Here is a 20,465-nt window from a genome sequence, read left to right as displayed (position 1 = left end):
AACAGTAATAAGCTACCGAAACAAAAGTTCTTTGGATCCTCAATAATTTTTAAGTGTGTAAGGGGGGTTATAAGACCAAAGTTTGAGAACTAATGACCTAAACCTAATAGAGGAGGAGTAATCAAACAACTGTTAGGTAAAAAAAAAAAAAAAACCCACAAAAAAGCCCCTTAGGTCATCAATGGCTATATACAAGCATCTTCCAAACTACAACTCAACAAAGATATACTTCCAATGGCTTAAATATGTTGCTTTAATTTATAATGTGGTAAGGGCCTGTAAGTAAAATCAACATTAACAGAGGTTGGGGGAGGGGAGCCCAGCCCTGGTGGCTCAGCAGTTTAGCGCCGCCTTCAACCCAGGGTGTGACCCTGGAGACCCAGGATCAAGTCCCACGTCAGGCTCCCTGCACGGAGCCTGCTTCTCCCTCTGCCTGTGTCTCTGCCTCTCTCTCTCTCTGTGTCTGTCATGAATAAATAAATAAAATCTTAAAAAAAAGAAAAAAGGTCTTGGGGATCCGTGGGTGGCTCAGCAGTTTAACACCTGCCTTCGGCCCAGGGAGTGATCCTGGAGTCCTGGGATTGAGTCCCACATCAGGCTTCTGCATGGAGCCTGCTTCTCCCTCTGCCTGTGTCTCTGCCTCCCTCTCTTTTCTCTGTGTCACTCATGAATAAATGAATAAAATCTTTTTTTTTTTTTAAAGGTCTCTGGAGTTGTAAATAATTTTTAAGAATGTAACATTTAAAAACAAAAAGTTTGAGAATTGCTATTTTTAAACTATCACTAAACTTTTATTCCCTTAGGTTTCGAACATATTTTCCCATAGTTACTTGTGAAGAAAAACAGAGTAGCTACCTAATACTCCAGTAAATATTTATAAAGTACCTCACAGAAAAACTCAAAAAGATGGAACATTAAAAGTTACCAAAAGTTCAATCTGCAGTATCCACTAATTCCCTAAAACAAATTTATTAATAGCTCCCTATATCCTAGGGCTTATGCTTATGCATTCCCCTATTTTTCTTTCATCTATGGTAGACAATCAAAGAATGTATTTTTTGGGCAGCTCAGGTGGCTCAGTGGTTTAGCGCTGCCTTCAGCCCAGGGCCTGATCCTGGAGACCCAGGATTAAGTCCCATGTCAGGCTCCCTGCATGGAGCCTACTTCTCCCTCTGTCTGTGTCTCTGCCTTTCTCTCTCTCTCTCTCTCTCTCTCTCTCTCTGTGTCTCTCATGAATAAATAAAATCTTGGAAAAAAAAAAAGAATGTATATTTTTACCTTTATGCAAGCAATCAGCCAACACTACAATAAAAGATTAATATACAAATATTAACTGAAATTTTTATCATTACTAATTCTCAAAGACCACTCTGGTAGACACACCTGTTTTTGCTGCCTGATATCCCCAATCTTTTCTTTTGGTAAACAGCCCCATTTTTCTGTGGCAAATTAATCCCTCTTCTCATCCAATAATCTTGATAGATACATAAATTAATAATGACCAGCTCTATCTAACCAGACACTTGACCCAATTTAGACCAGACTCTCTTCCCTGCCACCCCCCACAGGAATCTGGTCTTGAGCAGAATGAGAGACAGTAGGAAACAACTGGAAGGAACTCTCTGAGTAACAGCCCCATGCTAGAGATTCTCCCATAACCCTGCTACTAAATTCTCCAGGGCTTCCTGTGTTATCTCTGCTTTATCTGCAGACTCTGCAATCTATCCAGGATTCTTCTAATAAATTGCCTTTTTTCTTTCCTTTAACCAAGGTCCATTTTTGTGACGTGTAATTAAAGGAATCCTGACTACCTATCACCAAATTTCCAATGAATCTAAAAATTAGCTGGAAGGAAGGACTGTCTACAAAACTAGAAAGATAATCAAAAAGACGAAACTATTAGAAGTATCCATTTAAATAACTTTGCTGATAATAAATACAAATACTGAAAAAATTTCCCCTCTATCAGCGCTACTCAATAGAAATTTCTGCAATGACAGAAATGTTCTGTATCAACACTAATGCAGTGGCCACTTATATGACTGTTGAACACTTGAACTGCGGTTAGTACAACTGTGAGAGTGATTTTTAAACTTTAATTTTAACTGGTTCAAGTTCAAATTTAAATAGCCACATGTAGCTAGTAGCCACCTATTAGAGATGTAATTCTAATTTACCAAATTAAGAATATCCATTTAATCTACTGTTTTCAGCTCCTGGAGGAAAAAAATGCTAATGGCAATATAAATCAGGATAAGTCTCTTACGCTTGCTGGAAATACTTACCCAAGCCAAAGAAAAGTTCACTATTTGAACCTAATAAATGAATGCAAATAGTTCAAAAGAAGGAAAAAGGGGCCTAAGAAACCTAAAAGGTTGTTCAGTAGCAGCTTAGTACAGAGTACATTTTAGCTTAGCTAAAATACTTCAAAACTTCCAGAAAAAAGGACAGGAAATATATAATTAAGATATAAACAGCTCAGCATATAATTCCTAAATATCTTAATATGTAATTATAGTTAAGAGGCTCCCCCCTTCCCAAAAGTAAATTAGAAGAGCATGTACACAGAAAAAGCACAATCATAATGTTAAATCAGGGGCAAAAGAGTAAACAAACATGTTGATATACCACAATTACAATCATGTTTGAAGAAATCATTTATAATATATAAAGATCCAGAGGCCCACAAAGAAATTCAATAGTTCTGTTTGGCAGTAAACATCTTAAGTTGTTTTATAATTTTCCTAAATGAAATTGGACAGTTTCTCCCTCAGATATGAGTTATTTTATGTCATGAGTTAAATGACATTTTGCCTTCTGTTAAATTATTTCCTCTGCTTTTCAATCATCATTCTACTGAACATGGATTTAATGAAAGATATCTAGTGATTTAAATATACTGCTGCTCTCCTAATTAGAAAGGGCTAGTTGACAAAACATGAGACACACCTAACTCTAGGAAATGAACAAGGGGTAGTGGAAAGGGAGGTGGGCAAGGGGTTGGGGTGACTGGGTGATGGGCACTGAGGGGGGCACTTGGCAGGATGAGCACTGGGAGTTATGCTATATGTTGGCAAATTGAACTCCAATTTTAAAAAAAGGGGGGTTAGTAAACCATAGAACTTTACAGAGAACTAACATACCTAGAGCTATGGGATTCTCGAATTCTCTAACGCTTCCTAAACAGTATGTTCAGTGACTCCAGCTATGCATTAACATAGTGCCTCTACCCTACCACATTTATAAAGTACACAGTATGCCACGTAAGTAGTATTCCTTAACACACACAAAAAAAAAAAATTGGAAAGAAATATCTTAATGCATCACAGAGTTCTCTTTTTACAGCCCAACTCAACCTAGTTCTAGTCTAGAAGCTGGAAATACAAGTTAATTTGACCACTTTATCTTTCCATTTCCAAAGGTCCTGAAATTTTACCCAACTCAAAAAAAAAAAAAAAAAAAAAAAAAACTTTAAGAAGAAATGTAAAAGGCTATATTTTGAAAAAAATATATAAATGCTGACACCTGAAATTTTCTTAGCAAGTTTGCTTAAAATTTTCTTGTTGCTCTTTTTCATACATAAATCAATCTTTCACATTAATACAAATCATTAAATCATTAAAATTTGTATGATTCAGTGCTTCAGTGAATCTACATCTAGAATAAAAAGTTCAAAGGCTAAAGTTCTTTCCATTGAAACACTACCTTGTTGATGCTGTAACACTATTTGGTTCCAGGATATTTTCAGTCATCCTTAACTGTACCACCTCTGCCATGTCACTTGATTTTTCTGCACCCTCTTCTGGAAGTTCTTCTATCTGTTCCAACTTTTCATCTTCCTCTTCTTCCTCAGAAAGTTCATTAACCTATATAAATAAGAGACAATTGAAAATAAAAAATGAATACAACTGTTAACTGACATTAAGATAAACTAAGAAAACGTTCAACACAACTCATTTTACTTCATTTCCTAGGACCAATTTTACTAATGGAATAAGTAATTGCCAACTCTCTCATATTAGAAGAAAACTGCAAACCAAATGTAACGTTTTAAAGCACAAAGCAATGATGACCTTAGTCTATCACTAAGAACATGAGTAAGACTGCAAACGATGAAAAGCTTGCACACTGCAGTTAGTTAACATTAAGAAAGCTTCATTTCCTAAGCATTCAGTTTTACAGACTGAATACGTAGGAAGATTTCTAACTGACCTCTCTGATTTCCAGGTGCATTTAACAAGTGATTTTAATATAGGGGAAGTGTCGGAAAAGGGCAGATAAATTTTGCCTTAAGGTGTTAACTATATTTTAGAAATGCCAGCTAACTTCTAAATGATTCAGACGGAATTTTTCACGAAAAGACTGGATCTTACAAGGGAGGACTCATTGTTTTGGCCAATAAGCACAACTGAAAACATTCAACACAACCCATTTTTTAGGTTAGAAGGTTATAATTCTAATTTTGGGAGGAGCTATAAAATGTCTTCCATTATCAAGCTGACTACCTAAATAAATAATCACTCTAATAATAATATCAGAGAAGGAAAACCAACAAAATATTCCCAAATGAGAAATAACTTTTCAAGCTATCCCAAAGAAGAAACCAGTCATAAATTGTCTTGACATCTTTTATAATTTAATACTAGTCATTAAAAACACAGAGCAGCAAAAGTATATACCTTTATCCACTCTAGACAAGTGCACTGAAAATACCTAAAATAAATTCACCACTATGTGTAACAGTGGTGCTCCTTCCAGATAGTCAAACATATTCTCTGGAATACTCCAGAGAGTAAACTTCAACCAGAAGAAAAGTGATTTCCCTGTGGTATTCTCTACCACACTCGTAATCGGCAAGGACAGATGGCCTGCTTTCTTTCTTTTTTTTTTTTTTTGATGGCCTGCTTTCAAGTGTAATACAGTAAGTACTTAAAAGCCAGACTCTGAAGGCAGAAAGTTGTATGTCCACACTCCTACTGTGCCCTTAACTATCTCTCAGTTTACTTAATTTCTCTAAGTCTATGATTAAAATGGAGATGTCATATATACTATCTACGTCATAAGGCTAGTTGAAAGGATTAAGTAATATATGCAAACTCTTATACAGTGTCTATACATAATAAGCAATAAATAATAGCTATCACTATAACTGGAATTGTTATTTCTATATAGCACAGAGCCTAGTTTCTACATGTAACATCACTTCTTTTGAGAAAGACAGGCAATATTTGCCACCCAAACTAAAGCTGGAGCTCTCAACCACTGGTGTATCAAGGTCAGCAGTCAGCTGGGTCATTAAAAATTCCTTATTAATTATAATACTTAATAATTTCAATTTGTGAACCATTTATTTTATATATAAAGCATACTCAGCAGATTCAGCTGAATTTGTTGTGCTCCTAAATGCTAACCCTCATCTATCCCCTATCATGTTGAACAGTGATGAAAAAGACTAAAAAACAGTAAACGATTATTAAATGAAAGGTAGTATTTATACACGAAGTTGAAAATTTCATATGATAAATCAGTATTTAAACTGAATCAAATGGAAAATAATCTTCATTTCCATATATGTATTTAATAAATGAAATTCAAGAATATACTTAGTATCTACCTGATAATTCAAGAAAGAAAAAAATACAAGAAAATACTGATTTCAGTAGTATTAAATGGGAATTACTGTGGCTCATCAATGAAAGTTTGGGCACCACAGAATTATTTAAAAAAAAAAAATTTAAGATAGCTACTTAAACCGAGAATAAGTATTTATTCAGTCCACATATTTTTGGTACAGAGGTACTACTATTTTAACATGCACAACATATGTTTTAAAAACAACTCTGTGCCTATAGTCAATAGCTCTCAGGAACTACAAATACCTTATACTCAATTATATTGAATATATTATATTCAATTCAATAAGCTTTATGTAAACTAATTGACATTGCCCACTATTTTCACCAATAATCATCCAATAAGATATGACATGAAAAATACCCTAGTGGGATTTCTTTTTCCCCTCTTCCCATTTCCCAGGCCTCCCAATATAACTTCCTGCAGTAAGAAATGATTAAATAACTTTGAGTGAGAGTATTAAAAACTTTAAAAATGCCCTCTCTCACTCCACACTTCACAAGTTCTTAATCCTCTCCTTGTCAGCCTGACCTTCTATTTATCATTGCTCTAATTTGTTCCTAAGTTATTCTGAACCTAGCCTATGTACGCAACTGCCTCAACTCCACTTCTAGAAAACCGCTCACTCCACTTATGGAAAACCCTCATCCATACTTACATCTCTTCTTTCTTTGACTGCTGTAATTCCCTTCTCTAGGGCCTCGTGAAATGCCTGCTCTCCAGACTCCAGCTTGTGGAGAACGCTGCTACCTGCCTTCTCAAATGTATAAAGAAACATAATTATCACCTACATCTTCAAACCACTCTACTGAATTTGCATTCATGTAGGGATCCCATACAAAGAACCTGTCCACCAACTCTGGGTCATTTCTCAAACACTCCCTATTCATCATCTCCAGTCATCTCTCTCACACTATTAATAAAAATATCTACCACCTTGAAAAGGCTCTAACAGCCAAATACTTGCATCAATGGTATAAAACTCCAAGAGAATAGAGCACTAGATTAACTCTGCTTCCTTCAAATATAAAAATTAGAAGAAAAATAATCAAAGCACTGCAAAGATGGGCCTGGTTTATCCACATCTTTAAATATGGGGAAAAGAAATGAGCAGCATTTAAGTCAGGTCAATTTAAAAATACAACCAAAATGTGCTAAATTTGAGGAAATTTTACTTTCACTCACTACATTATCACTTCAGTCTCACAAGTCAAATTAAAGTTACCAGATCTGCTTTCAAGAAAACAAACTTTCAGGTATCTGAATTCTGAAATAATTCGGTTGATTAGTAATGTGGGCCAAAATAATTAAATATACATCACTGTTTCCTAGGACCCACAGCACTACTCCATTTATTTAGCATATTCTATTCAATATGCTAACATCCCTTTTTCTTCCCCAAAGATTTTTAAATTTATTTGAGAGAAAGAGAGCGTGCAAGAAAAGGAGCAGAGAGAGAGGGACAAGCACACTCTGCACTGAGCAAGGAGCCCAACATGGGCTCGATCTCATAATACTGAGAATGAAAACCTGAGCCAAAATCAAAAGTCAGATACTTCACTGACTGAGCCACCTCAAAGAAAGAGGCATCCTCTTTTCTATCCGTAGATAAATGTGCAGAATTCAACATTACGTTTTGGTGTTAATTAACCACAATTCTATTTAATGTAAAGCACAACACTTGTTAAGTCAATTTTTCTAGTGCCTAAACAAATATAAAAATACAAATGCATTAGATGTGAGTTATTTCACCATACATAACCTGCAAGATATCAGAAATATCAGGGAATTAGATCACAACATAAAACATAGTCATGGCATACCCTGAAGCCTTCAGAGTCATCAAGATATAAATATTAGGGCAAACTGGCATCATCAGTTTCTTACAAGTCAAATCATCTTAGAAACGTAGGAAATGAGTAACACAAATGTATGCATATTATTTCATCCTGAGCGGCCATAAATTTTATCTAAAAAAATTACTAAACTAAAATATAATTCTTTTTTAATTTTATTTTTTAAAGTAATTTCTACACCCAACTTAATACAGCTTGAACTTACAACCCCAAAAACAAGAGTCGCATGCTCCACCAGCCAGACACCCCTAAACAAAACTAATTTAAAAAAAAGAAAAGTAGCATACAAGTCCCCAAAGATGAGATTTCTCAAGAGCATCAAAAGATATTAAAGGTTTGGGACGCCTGGGTGGCTCAGCAGTTGAGTGTCTGCTTTTGGTTCAGGGTGTGATCCCAGTTTTGGGATGGAGTTTCACATCGGGCTCCCCACAGGGAGCCTGCTTCTCCCTCTGCCTGTGTCTCTGCCTCTCTCTCTCTCTGTGTGTCTCTCTAATGAATAAATAAAATCTTAAAAAAGAAAGATATTAAAGGTTTAAGGAATATCTATATCCCTGCTCTCTTCTTGTCACTTTCTTTAATGCAAGAATAATCTTGAAGAGGGTTCTGAAGAGGGGCACCTGGGACGCTCAGTCGGTTAAGCAGCTGCCTTCAGCTCAGGTCATGATCCTAGGGTCCCGGGACTGAGCCCCACATCAGGCTCCCTACTCAGCAGGGAACCTGCTTTTCCTTCTCCTGCTTCCCCTCTTGTATGCTTGTATGCCTGTATGCGCGCGCACTCTCTCTCTCTCTCAAATAAATAAATCTTTAAAAAAAAATTTTTTTTTAAGTAATTTTGAAGAGATGTACCAAATTTTTAAGTCAGGACCTGTATATGATAGAAATTCAAAAAATATGCCAAAAGTTCCATGATCACTGATTCTGGCTATGAATTTCACTCACTTGATTTTACTTTACAAATGTATATATATGCGTGTTTTCATTCTCAGATCATACATTACAAACTGCAATTTGGCTTGTTACTGTTTCCTTAAAGTTTCTAATACTTGAAAAGAAACAGAAAAGAGGTAGGGAGAAGGAAAAGGGAAGAAGGGAAAGAGGGAGAGTAAATCAGACGAAGATACAAATGCCTACATGAAGAAAACATGAAAAACTAAGGAAGGTCTCAACGTCAAGTATTTTAAAAAGACTTATCCATAGAAGTCACAATAGTACAGAAACTGTTTTTTAAAAACGATGGGCTATCCAGAAAATAAAACTATTAAATTCACATTACCAGAATCAACACCTATAAGAACTAATGAAAATTTCTATGGTAAACTAACTTTCAAGAGATGCTGCTTCTTAATCTAAAAGCAAATGAGGGGCAGCCTGGGTGTCTCAGTGGTTATGTGCCGCCATCAGCCCAGGGTGTGATCCTGGGGACCAGGGATCAAGTCCCATGTCAGGCTCCCTGCATGGAGCCTGCTTCTCTCTCTGCCTGTGTCTCTGCCTCTCTCTCTCTCTCTGGTTTCTCATGAATTCAAAAAAAAAAAAAAAAATCTTTAAAAAAAATAAGTAAATAAAAATAAAATAAAAGCAAATGAAGTCACCCAATGTGCATCAATAAATAATGACCATAAAATTAATCCTCAAAACATGGATATATACAAGTGAAAAGGGGAGCTACTAATAATTACTTGAGAAACAAATATAAACCAGAACTCTTCTGAGAAAAAGGGGTATACTATCATCTTTTTTAATGGAAATCAGTATACTAAATCAAATTATAATGTTGCATCCATACAATAGGGACCTATGCATATGTAAACAAAAGAATATGTTCTCTATATTCCAATAAGAAAAGAATTCCATGGGCAACCCATGTGGCTCAGCAGTTTAGCACTGCCTTCAGCCCAGGGCCTGATCCTGGAGATCTGGGATCAGTCCTGCATTAGGCTCCCTGCATGGAGCCTGCTTCTCCCTCTGCCTCTCTCTGCCTCTGTGTGTGTGTGTGTGTCTCTCATGAATAAAAATCTTAAAAAAAAAAAAAAAAAGAAAAGAAAAGAATTCCACACTACACTGTTAGCTGACATACTTTAAAAAAAAAAGGGGGGGGGGGATGCCTGGGTGGCTCAGTGGTTGAGTGTCTGCCTCTGGCTCAGGGCATGATCCTGGAGTCCTGGGATTGAGTTCTACTTCAGGCTCCCTGCATGGAGCCTGCTTCTCCCTCTGCCTGTCTCTGCCTCTGTGTGTGTGTGTGTGTGTGTGTGTGTGTGTGTGTGTGTGTGTCTCATGAATAAATAAAATCTTAAAAAAAAATAAAAATAAAAAACTGAGCAAATATTTACTTTGAATAACAAAACTCTAGAAAAACATACATAAAAAACTAATGTGGGGCCATGAGTGGGTATGGGTAAAATCAAGAAATTTCACTATTTTACTTTTTTTTAACCAGGTGAATGATTTACTCATTAAAAAAAAAAAAAAATAGCAGCCCCACCCCATGCCCAAAATATAAGTAACTGCATAGGTTTTAACCTAACAGAAGTTTTTTCAGGACACCTGGGTGGCTCAGTGGTTGTGTGTCTGCCTTCGGCCCAGGGCGTGATCCTGGAGTCCTGGGATCGAGTCCTACATCAGGCTCCCTACATGGAGCCTCCTTCTCCCTCTGCCTATGTCTCTGCCTCTCTGTGTCTCTCATGGATAAATAAATAAAATTAAAAAAAAAAAAAAAAGTCTGACAAATTATTTCACTTAAGTGCAAAAGAAAAACCTGCACACAGACCTAAATTACAAATCCTAAAACATGAAAATTCTGAATTAATATGGCTTTACAATAAATTAATGACTCTGCATCAATATTCTCATTTCATGAAGGAGAAAGTAATCAGGTCCTTGTACCATCTCAACCATTAACGCATAGCAGAACAACAAAATATAACGTAGCCAGAGAAATGGATGTTAACTTTCCAAAGACATAAAAGTTAAAAAACTACCGTGATGCTTCCCAGTAATGACAATGATTGCACTGCTCTATTGACTTGTGACTTTAATCAAGAAAAGCTTCCTATTTTTAAAAGTTTGTGTGAACTTTGTATTCAATCTTTCCCTCCCCCTTCTATTTCTCACCCTTTGCCTACATTCCTCCATGCTGGTTCTTCACAAAAGCAAAAAAGAACACCCTATTCTTACAAAATAAACAATGCTTAAGTTAGAAGAAAAACATACAAACCCCACAAAATATCTCAACATATACTCTGCTTTCAATGCCTTTTCCTTACTATTCAAATTGAGAACAAGAACAAGAAAAAAATCACATTCATATATTACATGGATGTGTCACTCCATATTATTACATATAATAACCAAGAGAACTGCTTTGTTTAGTACTTAAAAATTTCACCTGAGTTTGCCTCAAGCCCTAAAGAGCATAAATATGCTCCAAGTATTTAAAATATTCTCACCTGTTCAGTAATTGAACTCAAATCATTAGATGAGAAATCTTCCTCTTCATTCTCAAAAAACTCATAGTAATTTTCCAGAAGTCCAGCCATTATCCTGCTCACTATTTCTTGTTCTTTCAGATCTTCCACATCTGTGTAAATGCTACGAATAAAAGTCCACATTGAATTGAGAGTCCTTAAATCAAATACACGTAAAATTAGAAGACAACCAATGACTCACTTTATAAACCTGAGCAATTTATGTCATCATTCTGTGCCTCTGTTTTCCCATCTGTTAAGCCTACCTAATTTGTACCCTCTTCACAGAAATGCTGGGAGGATTAATCAGATCTACTATAAAAAATAATGGTTCACCAAGCAACCTATGATTCTTGGGAAATAATATAATGACTCTATTTCACAAATTCAATTTTTTTATTACATAAAAATTTCTGGAAAAACTTACTGGAAGACATCTGGACCAAAGACAGCAGCCAAAGAGTTTGCAGACCAAATTTCTTCATGATGTGATGCTACATTGGCTAAAAATCTACACAGAAACTTTAACAAACTGTAATTAACAGGTGGAAGCTGCTGTAAAAGGAACCTCAACTTTCTTCCAAATTCATCTTCATTATTATAATCTATAAAACATAATGACAGGTTTTTTTTTAATGAAGTAAAAGTAAAGCTCAGATATTTTGCCAGGTTCACATTACTCCACCCACATCACCTTTTTACTATTAACAATTCAAAACCTCTTCACTTCCTCCACCAGAGGCCAAATGCCTTAGAGCTTCGCATTTCACTTAAGTGGAAGAGAAGAGTTGGAGAGAAGGAACTCAACCCCTCAATTGCTGAAGGATGTTTTCCCCTCTGTTACTCATCGGTCCAAACTCTCTAATTTAATTACTTTTCATTCTCATCATATTGTCTTTTGCATGACTGTACCTGTGTTTTTAAAGCAGTGCCAACCACAAGAAGTCAAAATGCACTGGCCAATGCTAATCAACAACTATGAGTGAACAAAAACGATTTAACCAACACCACCAAAAATCTAACCCAACAAATACAAATCAGCCTTTTTTCCCTTTATTTGAAGTCCAATGTCCAATTTGGTATTTTACTTCCTTCAGGCAGGAATCCAAGCATAAGTTTCAAGTATATTCTGAATCTGGAATCAAAGTTGTCTTCTGGTTTTTGCTAGAAGCTCTATCAAACCAGGGATAAATAATATCCTATAGTAACATCATCACTAAGGAACAGCACTGGCTATTAAAGGAACAGCACTGGCTATTATTGGATAGTATGCCACACATACCACTTTATATGTATTTCTCTTCTTTCCCAACCATCCTCCTATTCCTTATTCTTGTCTCTTGCCTTTCCTTCTCCTCCCCCCTCCTTAACCTTAGCTTAGGTTTCTTGACCATCATAAAAAAGAAAATAGTACTATAGAGATCTAAGAAATTGCCATTCCTGTAGCTAGACCATATAGACCCAAAGAGCATTAAGTCCCCAAATGGGAACCTAAGAAATTAATCTCAGAACTATTATAATTACTGTTTACATGTCAAGATTTCCACAAGATAAAAAGACTTTGAAATTAATGGTAAAGGATTGATTGGTAAGAATCAAATTAGACTACCTTGAGAAAGCTGCATCAAGTGAATATGCAAACTGCCAGGGATAACAGGTTCAGGAAGTTCCTGAAGGAAAAATCTAAGAAGACTAATAGCTGAGGGAACGTCTGCTTCCTTAACCAAATCCACCTCTTCTCCGCTGTCGTATCTCTGCCGAAGCCACTCCACTGTCTCAGCATTTCCATTGACTTGAAAAAGTCCTTGTTGCTCCAGACCTCCTAATTAGTTGACAGTAAAAATTAAGTAAGCTTCAACTTCAACTACCTGGCCATATATATTCATTTTCCAATCAACTTAAAATATTCATACATTTGAAAAGTCCTTCTTGGCTCTCCTGATTGGGCTAAATACCTTCAAATCACACATTTAGAAACATACTATCTCTGTCCTGAGAGAGATTCTATTTTATCCACCCCACCTCCATTAAAAATATTCCTATCACCATCCCACTAAAAAATGCTCTATGCAAAAAAAACAAAAAAACAAAAACAAAAAACCCACAAAAAAAAACTCTATGCTGGGCATGTCTGACTTTATGATGTAAGAAACTTCTTTCATTTTTCCTTACTGTATTTTGGACTTTCCACACTAGAAGGGAAAAAAAATCCAAGGTCAAAGGGATAAGTTGTGTTTATTAAAACAAAGGCTAGCCCTCAAAGAAAGGAAATATATACCATGTTCCTCAATATAGTCCACAACGTGGCGGACTATGAACGGAACCTCATTGTCTGGATGTCCTCCCTGCTGCAGCTCATCAAGTGGAATTCCAAATATTTTGTTAGCAAGAACGGAGTTGCAGTTACTCAAGGAAGGGGAGGAGCTCTTCCTCATATCTTTTTTGCAGCCAGAAATCAAAGCTGTCTTTTCTGCCAAATGAAAGAGAGAGAGAGAGAGAGAGAGAGAGACTAATAATCAACAGATGACAATATGCTTAAATACATTACAAAAATGTTTTACACCTGAATGTGTTTTCATCATTACATATGTTCCAGTTGTCAGACCCACAACATGTTCTACAAATAAAGCTCAATACAATCATCCAAACATTTTCTCTAGTATGTATAGTTAATTTTGAAAGCTGCCTTCAGTGTTTGAACATTTATCAAACAATAGCAAATACATCATTAAACTTAACAAAGGACATTAATGTCTCAAAGACAAATTAAGGGGCAAATGTGGCTCCAAGAGGACCTTTATTGACCAAGCTTATTGACACAGGTAAAAAAAAAAATCAAACCCAATCATTTCTGCATTGTGCTATATGAAGCCCATCTAATCCTGTAATTTCTAAACACCCAAAATAAGAAAGAATCATTTTTTATAAAGTGATAAGCTAATAATCACTTTTCATCAACAACAGGCTAGTAAGAACAAGATTAACCAGTTCTTCTTTCTACATGACAGAGCAGCCACAATACATTTTTATAAACGAAGGAAACTTTTTAGTTTTAGACATCAACTTTCAAATGAGAATGTTCTTTCATCAAGCCTGCTATTTCATTAATTATTTCAAAGAAAAATGTCCATAGCCAGTCTTGTTCAGAAGAAATAAGTTATTTGTCTTAACTTCGTAGGAATAGTGATCAGTAAAACAGTGAGAGAAAACAATGTTTTGAGTATCTGAAGCACAGAGAACAAGTAATCCCAAGAAAAAAATTGTTCCTTAAAATAAAAGTTATTATTTTAAGTGGGAAATGAGTATTTTGAAAGAAAAACCTTTCAAAAGTTATGTTAATGAACAAAATGACACCAACTGGGCTGGCTTTTTTGATCACACCAGAGAAACAATTCCTTTTCTCACCACAAGAAAGAACAGAGCAAAAAAATAAAACTACTCGATATTCTAAAGTTTCCAAAAATAATTTCTATATTTATTACATAATAGCCGTACCAGTGGATCAAGAGTGTCACACTTACTTACAGAAACAAAAGAAATTAACTTAGGGGAAGCAAAATGCCATAAATTTACATAGCTTTAAACAAGCAAGACCCATTCATTCTTCAACATATCTAGTGCCAGCTAATAACTACAAAACCTCAAGTTAATAATCAAATAGCAACCGGAGATAATCTCCAAAATTTTTCTGGATTTATACAGCACAAGAGTTATCATTTTAAAAACTTACCTTTGAGTACTTAAACACCTAAGTTTAAAAAATGGCTTCTGCACCAGCTACCCTCACTGAGCAAGCATTCTTTTGTCATTTATGGCTGTTTGAGATTATGGCAGAAGATCAGCCTGTAGTTCCTCATTGAAGAAACGCAGAACTCGATCAGTACTTCAGCAGTTAATCTAGAAGAAAAAAACAATTCTTTTCATTTTCCAAACCATCTCTTACTATGAGAAAGGACTAGAATAAGCAGTGAAATCCATTTAGGGAGGGCACCTACACTGAAAATCATTCTTCTGCCTCAAAATTTGCCTGTGACCTACTTAGAGGGAAAATCTTGCACAAGATTTCAAATTATGATGGCCAACCTGGACAAGAATCTTTCTGGTAAAAGCAAATAAAGGAATTGCAAAGGAGAATCTTTAACAGTACAAACCTTCAGAGATTACACCACTCAAATAATCCATTTTCCTCAACAGATTCTTCATTGACCCACCCATCTCCACTGGGTCCCCACATATTCAGAACAAAATGCAGAAACATTTTCAGATCATAGAACAGAAGAAAGGATTTTAGGCCTGGAAAAGCACTCTATGTACTTTATTATTTTCTTTGTATACAGCAAATATTTTGTTTAGCAAGAATGTAGTTGTCTCAACTTTATGGCTTGGAGAAACAATAGCACATGCTGGGAAAAAAGCACCAAAAATGCTGACGTTCAAGTATTAAATCCACCATCCGATAGATGTGAACCTGAACAACTTCCATGTCTTCATGTCTCTAATGTTAGGTTTCCTTTATAGAAGAGTAATACCTATATAGCTGTAACTGAGATAATACATGCAGGTAGTAGAGAACCAATTTTCTCTCTTCTTTGTATTAATTGTTAAAAGGCTAGCAAACAGATTGAAGAGAGAGATCTGTACAACAATACATTTAATATATGATCTCATCTGTGAATTGTTGTTTCATCACCCTCTGTGAGTTGCAGTAATCTACTTTAAAAATCTTCTAATAAAAAAAAAAATCTTCTAATAAGCTCGAGAAACTACCCTGTAGCACTCTACTCAAAAGAGTCCAGGTAAGCAGAAGAGTATTACCATTCAGTGTGGTTTTCAAAAATAAAAATGTCTTATTAGTAACATATACGTCCAGGAAGAACATGAAAAATGGAGAGGAAGGAAAACCACATTCCCACAACAAATCTTCAGTAGATGATTACTTCCCAAACATCCTGAAATGCCTGCTAAAACATGTAGGCTATTCATCTGAAACACAACTTCAAAGTTAAGTTGCAGTAGATCCTTTAGAGAGGTTAATTTCGGAGATAAAATGTTTAATGCACTTACATTAAAGTCAGGTTGATACCTTCACAACATAAAGAAAAAGAGGATTTGCTTGATGTACAATAAATGAACACTCATTAGAAGAGTCTTGTCAGAGGCAAGTTCTATGTATCATTAAAATGGGTACTCAGTGTTTCTGTATCTTGTTAATGAAACCAGGAATCAGCACAGTGCATAAGTATTTAGACTAGAGAGTGGCCCAAAATAACATTTCTGCAAAATGCAAAGTAGTTTTTGACTTTATTTAATACTGTTCCCCACTCCTTGTCAGAGCTTATATCATGTAAATATTCCCTTCCTATCTGTAGTGGATTCAACTGTGCTCCTGAAAAAACTCATGTTCACTCAGGACTTCAAAAATGTGAACTTATTTGGAAATAGGGTCTTTGCATATGCAATTAGTTAAAATTCTCAAGATGAAAGCATCCTGTGGGGCGGGGAGTATGCATGGGTAGCTCAGGCCTCTGCCTTCTTCAGTTCAAGTCATCATCCCAGGGTCCTGGAATCAAGCCCCTGCTGGGTGGAGAGCCTGCTACTCCCTCTCCCTCTGATGTTCCCCCAGCTTGCGTTCTCTCTCCTGACTCTCTCTCTCTCTCTCTCTCCTGACTCTCTCAAATAAATAAAATCTTTAAAAAAAAAAAAAGAAAAAGAAGTCATCCTGGTTTTAGAATAAGTCCTAAATCTAATGATTGGTGTCATTATAAGAAGACAAGACACACAGAGAAACACAGAAAGGAAGAAGGCCATGTGAAGATAGAGGGAGAGACTAGCAGTTATGCTGTCATAATACAAGAAACACCAGGAGCCACCAAAGCTGGTAGAGGCAAAGGAAGATTCCTCCCCAGAAACTTCAGAGAGAATATGGCCTTGCCCACGCTTTGATTTTAGCCTTCTAGCCTCTAAATTTGTGAGAAAAACAACTTCTGTTTTAGAGTTCTGTTTGTATTAATTTGTCATGGAACCCCTAGAAAATTCATGTGATATCTAAACTACAAAATCTAATTCTCAAAGAAAATAGTGTCACGTACCATAGAAAAATGTCCCAAAGAGATCTCTGATGAAATGTCTTAGCAGACAGGATCAATAAAAGCAAAGAAAGCAGCTAATCAATAAAAAGGTTTGACACAAGAGATTACAATGTGCACACTTTCAAAATAACCAAGGATTTCCAAAAGCACAATTTTATTATAAATCAAAACAGCAAAATCATTTTAAGATTTTTAAAAATTTTAAGTACACTGTACCACCGCCTGCCAACACGGGATTTGAATTTACAACCTCAAGATCAAGAGTTGGGTACTCTAATGACTGAGCAAGCCAGGCACCCCTAAAACAGCAATATATACAAATGACAGTTGTCTTATATACAAATATATACAAATATAAGACAGTTGTCTTATATACAAATGACAGTTGCCTCCCACAGTGCTAATGACAAGTAAGAAACCATTTTGAATTTTACATGATGAGACAAAAGTGATTAAAAAAACCTCAATTAAATACCAATTTTCAATAACAGTGGGTGATAGGTACATTCAGTAAAGTGTACCTTCATATACCAGGCTATCAACTAAGGAGCAAGATATTTCTGCATTCCATTCAGTTCCACTTATACACACACACATATATATATGACAGCAAGATATACCTTTTTTAATAGCACAGAATCTTTTAAGTTTTAAGTACCTAATAAAATTATTAGAGAGGGCTGGGTTTTTGTTTTTTTGTTTTTTTGTTTGTTTTTTTTGTTTGTTTGTTTTGTTTTGTTTTGTTTTAAAGATTCCATCCATTTATTCACGAGAGATAAGAGAGGCAGAGGGAGAAACAGGCTCCCTGCAGGGAGCCTGATGCGGAACTTGATCCTGGAACCTGGGAATCTGGCCCTGAGCCAAAGGCAGACAGATGCTCATCCACTGAGCCACCCAGGTACCCCAAAAGGGGCTTTTTAAAAAAAGTAGCAAGCAGCCTCGGTAGCTTAGTGGTTTAGCACCGCCTTCAGCCCAGGTGTGATCCTGGAGACCCGGGATCGAGTCCCACATCAGGCTCCTTGCATGAAGCCTGTTTCTCCCTCTGCCTGTGTCTCTGCCTCTCTCTCTCTCTCTCTCCCTGCCCCCCCCCCCCATATCTCTCATGAATAAATAAATAAAATCTTAAAAAAAAACAAAAAAGTAGAATACCAACATCAATATGATGGACAAATAACTGAGCTCTTACAATAGGCCAGGAACTATTTTAAGGACTTTTTTTTTTTTTTTAAGATTTTATTTATTTACCTGAGAGAGAGTAGGAAAGAATATACAGGGAAAGGAAGAAGCCAACTTCCTGCTGAGCCAGAACCAGACATGGGGCTCAATATCAGGACGCTGATAGGATGACCCAAGCTGAAGACAAATGCTTAAAAGACTGAGCCACCGAGGCACCCCCTTAAGGGCTTTAAATGTATTAATTCCTTTATCCTTACAACAATTCTATGGATGCAGATACTTTCATTATATCCATTTCAGTGACAAGAAAACCAAAAAATACTGAGAACTTTCTGGGGTGACAGAAATGTTCTATGTCATGACTCTGATAGTGATGGTTACATGCATAATGCACATGTCAAACTTACTAAACTGAACTTTTTTAATTGAACTGGACATTTAAACTGATGAGTGCTACGGTACATAAATTGTTATTGCGGGAAGCCCCAGTGGTGCAGAGGTTTAGCGCCGCCTGCAGCCTAGGGCGTGATCCTGGAGACCCTGAATAGAGTCCCACATCAGGCTCTCTGCATGGAGCCTGCTTCTCCCTCTGCCTGTGTCTCTGCCTCTCTCTCTCTCTCTCTGTGTGTCTCTATGAATAGATAAGTAAAAATAAAAAATAAAAAATTGTTATTGCATATAAATGATACTTCAAAAAACTGAAAATATTAAAAAGAAACCATACAGGGATCCCTGGGTGGTGCAGCGGTTTAGCGCCTGCCTTTGGCCCAGGGCGCGATCCTGAAGACCCGGAATCGAATCCCATGTCGGGCTCCCGGTGCATGGAGCCTGCTTCTCCCTCTCCCTGTGTCTCTGCCTCTATCTCTCTCTCTCTCTCTCTCTCTCTCTGTCTCTGTGACTATCATAAATAAATAAAAATTAAAAAAAAAAGAAACCATACAAATCAAGACATAACACCACTTTAATAGGTTAACAAATACCAAGCTATTTTCATTATAGGGTATGTCATTTTTAAAATGTACTTCCCCATCCAAAAAGAAAAATTAAAGATCTATTTTAACCAATTTCAAGAATCTATCCTATTTAGCCCTAGTAAGTTATCCAGCACATTTAGAAGCTACTACATTTTCTATATCGCATTAAGAAAAATTAAAATTGGACTGAAGATTAAGTCTTTTCAAAGCAAATAATGTAACAGAAAACTAATAGTAATAAGATTTGATCTGTGATATACAAATAAAGTTTTATCATTCTGCAAATAAGCAATCTAAGAGCAGCATCTGCCACGATAAAACCTCTACATTCAAAATGAATAGAAAGGAACAGGAAAATTCACTTTTGCCCTAAATGCTTTTGACAAAATAGGACGCAATTCACACAGAAAAATTTAAAAGAGCTACCTCAATAATTGCTAATGCGAGAAAGAAAAAAAAATTCCTATCACTAGTTTACTATGAGAAAAAAACCAACAGGGAGCTGGGCCTCAATAAAGACGGTAAACTTTGGGAACAGAAATTTAAGTTTGTAGACAATTACACTGCCTAAGTCAATGAGCTTAAGACAAATAAATTTACCCCTGCTCCACACATTCAGCTTTTCATTAGCAAGCTCTAAACATTTCATCAAAGCACCTCTTTCATTCAAATTGAACAAAGATGGCTCTACAAAGATTCCCAAAATGCTAAATCCGTGTGTTCCTTCCTGATGTAAAAAACTGAACAACAGGGGGATCGCTGGGTGGCTCAGCGGTTTGGCGTCTGCCTTTGGCCCAGGGTGCAATCCTGGAATCCCGGGGTCGAATCCAGGGGTCAAGTCCCGTGTCAAGCTCCTGGCATGGAGCCTGCTTCTCCCTCTGCCTGTGTCTCTGCCTCTCTCTCTCTCTCTATCATAGATAGATAGATAGATAGATAGATAGATAGATAGATAGATAGATAGAAAGAAAGATAGATAGATAAATATGACAAGGCACTAATTTGTCAGAAACCCTTAACAATACACCCAACAAAAAGGAAGGCTGAACAAATGTCCCAAGAGCACATAAAGTTACCTGTCATGTGTTTGTTCACAGATGCTATTTTGATCAGGAAAAACACCAAGTCAATTAAATTATTAAATTCATATTGACTATGCCATTAAGTGACTATAGTATAAAACAATTCAGTATTAGAAATTTTTTTAAGTTAAAGAGCTATTATTACTCAAATAATAGCTATTATTACTTATTATTATTATTATTACTTATTATTATT

At 36.1% G+C, this 20,465-nt stretch overlaps 1 protein-coding gene across 27 annotated transcripts in view; it reads right to left on the bottom strand.

Moving 5' to 3' along the window:
• The window catches only part of FAM13B (family with sequence similarity 13 member B), an 83,048-nt gene that overhangs the window by 44,416 nt on the left and 18,167 nt on the right, over positions 1-20,465 (bottom strand). For 14 of the 27 annotated variants that reach the window (XM_026001323.2, XM_026001324.2, XM_072728503.1 and 11 more), the window contains exons 2-7: positions 14,682-14,848; positions 13,230-13,421; positions 12,561-12,773; positions 11,379-11,556; positions 10,934-11,075; positions 3,706-3,866 (exon numbers count right to left, since the gene is read on the bottom strand). In XM_026001323.2, the coding sequence (XP_025857108.1) occupies positions 3,706-3,866; positions 10,934-11,075; positions 11,379-11,556; positions 12,561-12,773; positions 13,230-13,386 (851 nt within the window). In that variant the 5' untranslated portion in view covers positions 13,387-13,421; positions 14,682-14,848. Of the gene's footprint in view, positions 1-3,705; positions 3,867-6,292; positions 6,389-10,933; positions 11,076-11,378; positions 11,557-12,560; positions 12,774-13,229; positions 13,422-14,681; positions 14,849-20,465 lie in introns of all 27 variants that reach the window. The other 13 variants (XM_026001321.2, XM_072728505.1, XM_072728500.1 and 10 more) reach the window with 1 other exon arrangement.

The sequence above is a fragment of the Vulpes vulpes genome, chromosome 12, assembly GCF_048418805.1.
Source record: "Vulpes vulpes isolate BD-2025 chromosome 12, VulVul3, whole genome shotgun sequence".
Classification (NCBI taxonomy): domain Eukaryota; kingdom Metazoa; phylum Chordata; class Mammalia; order Carnivora; family Canidae; genus Vulpes; species Vulpes vulpes.
This window is presented reverse-complemented; position numbering and strand designations above follow the sequence as displayed.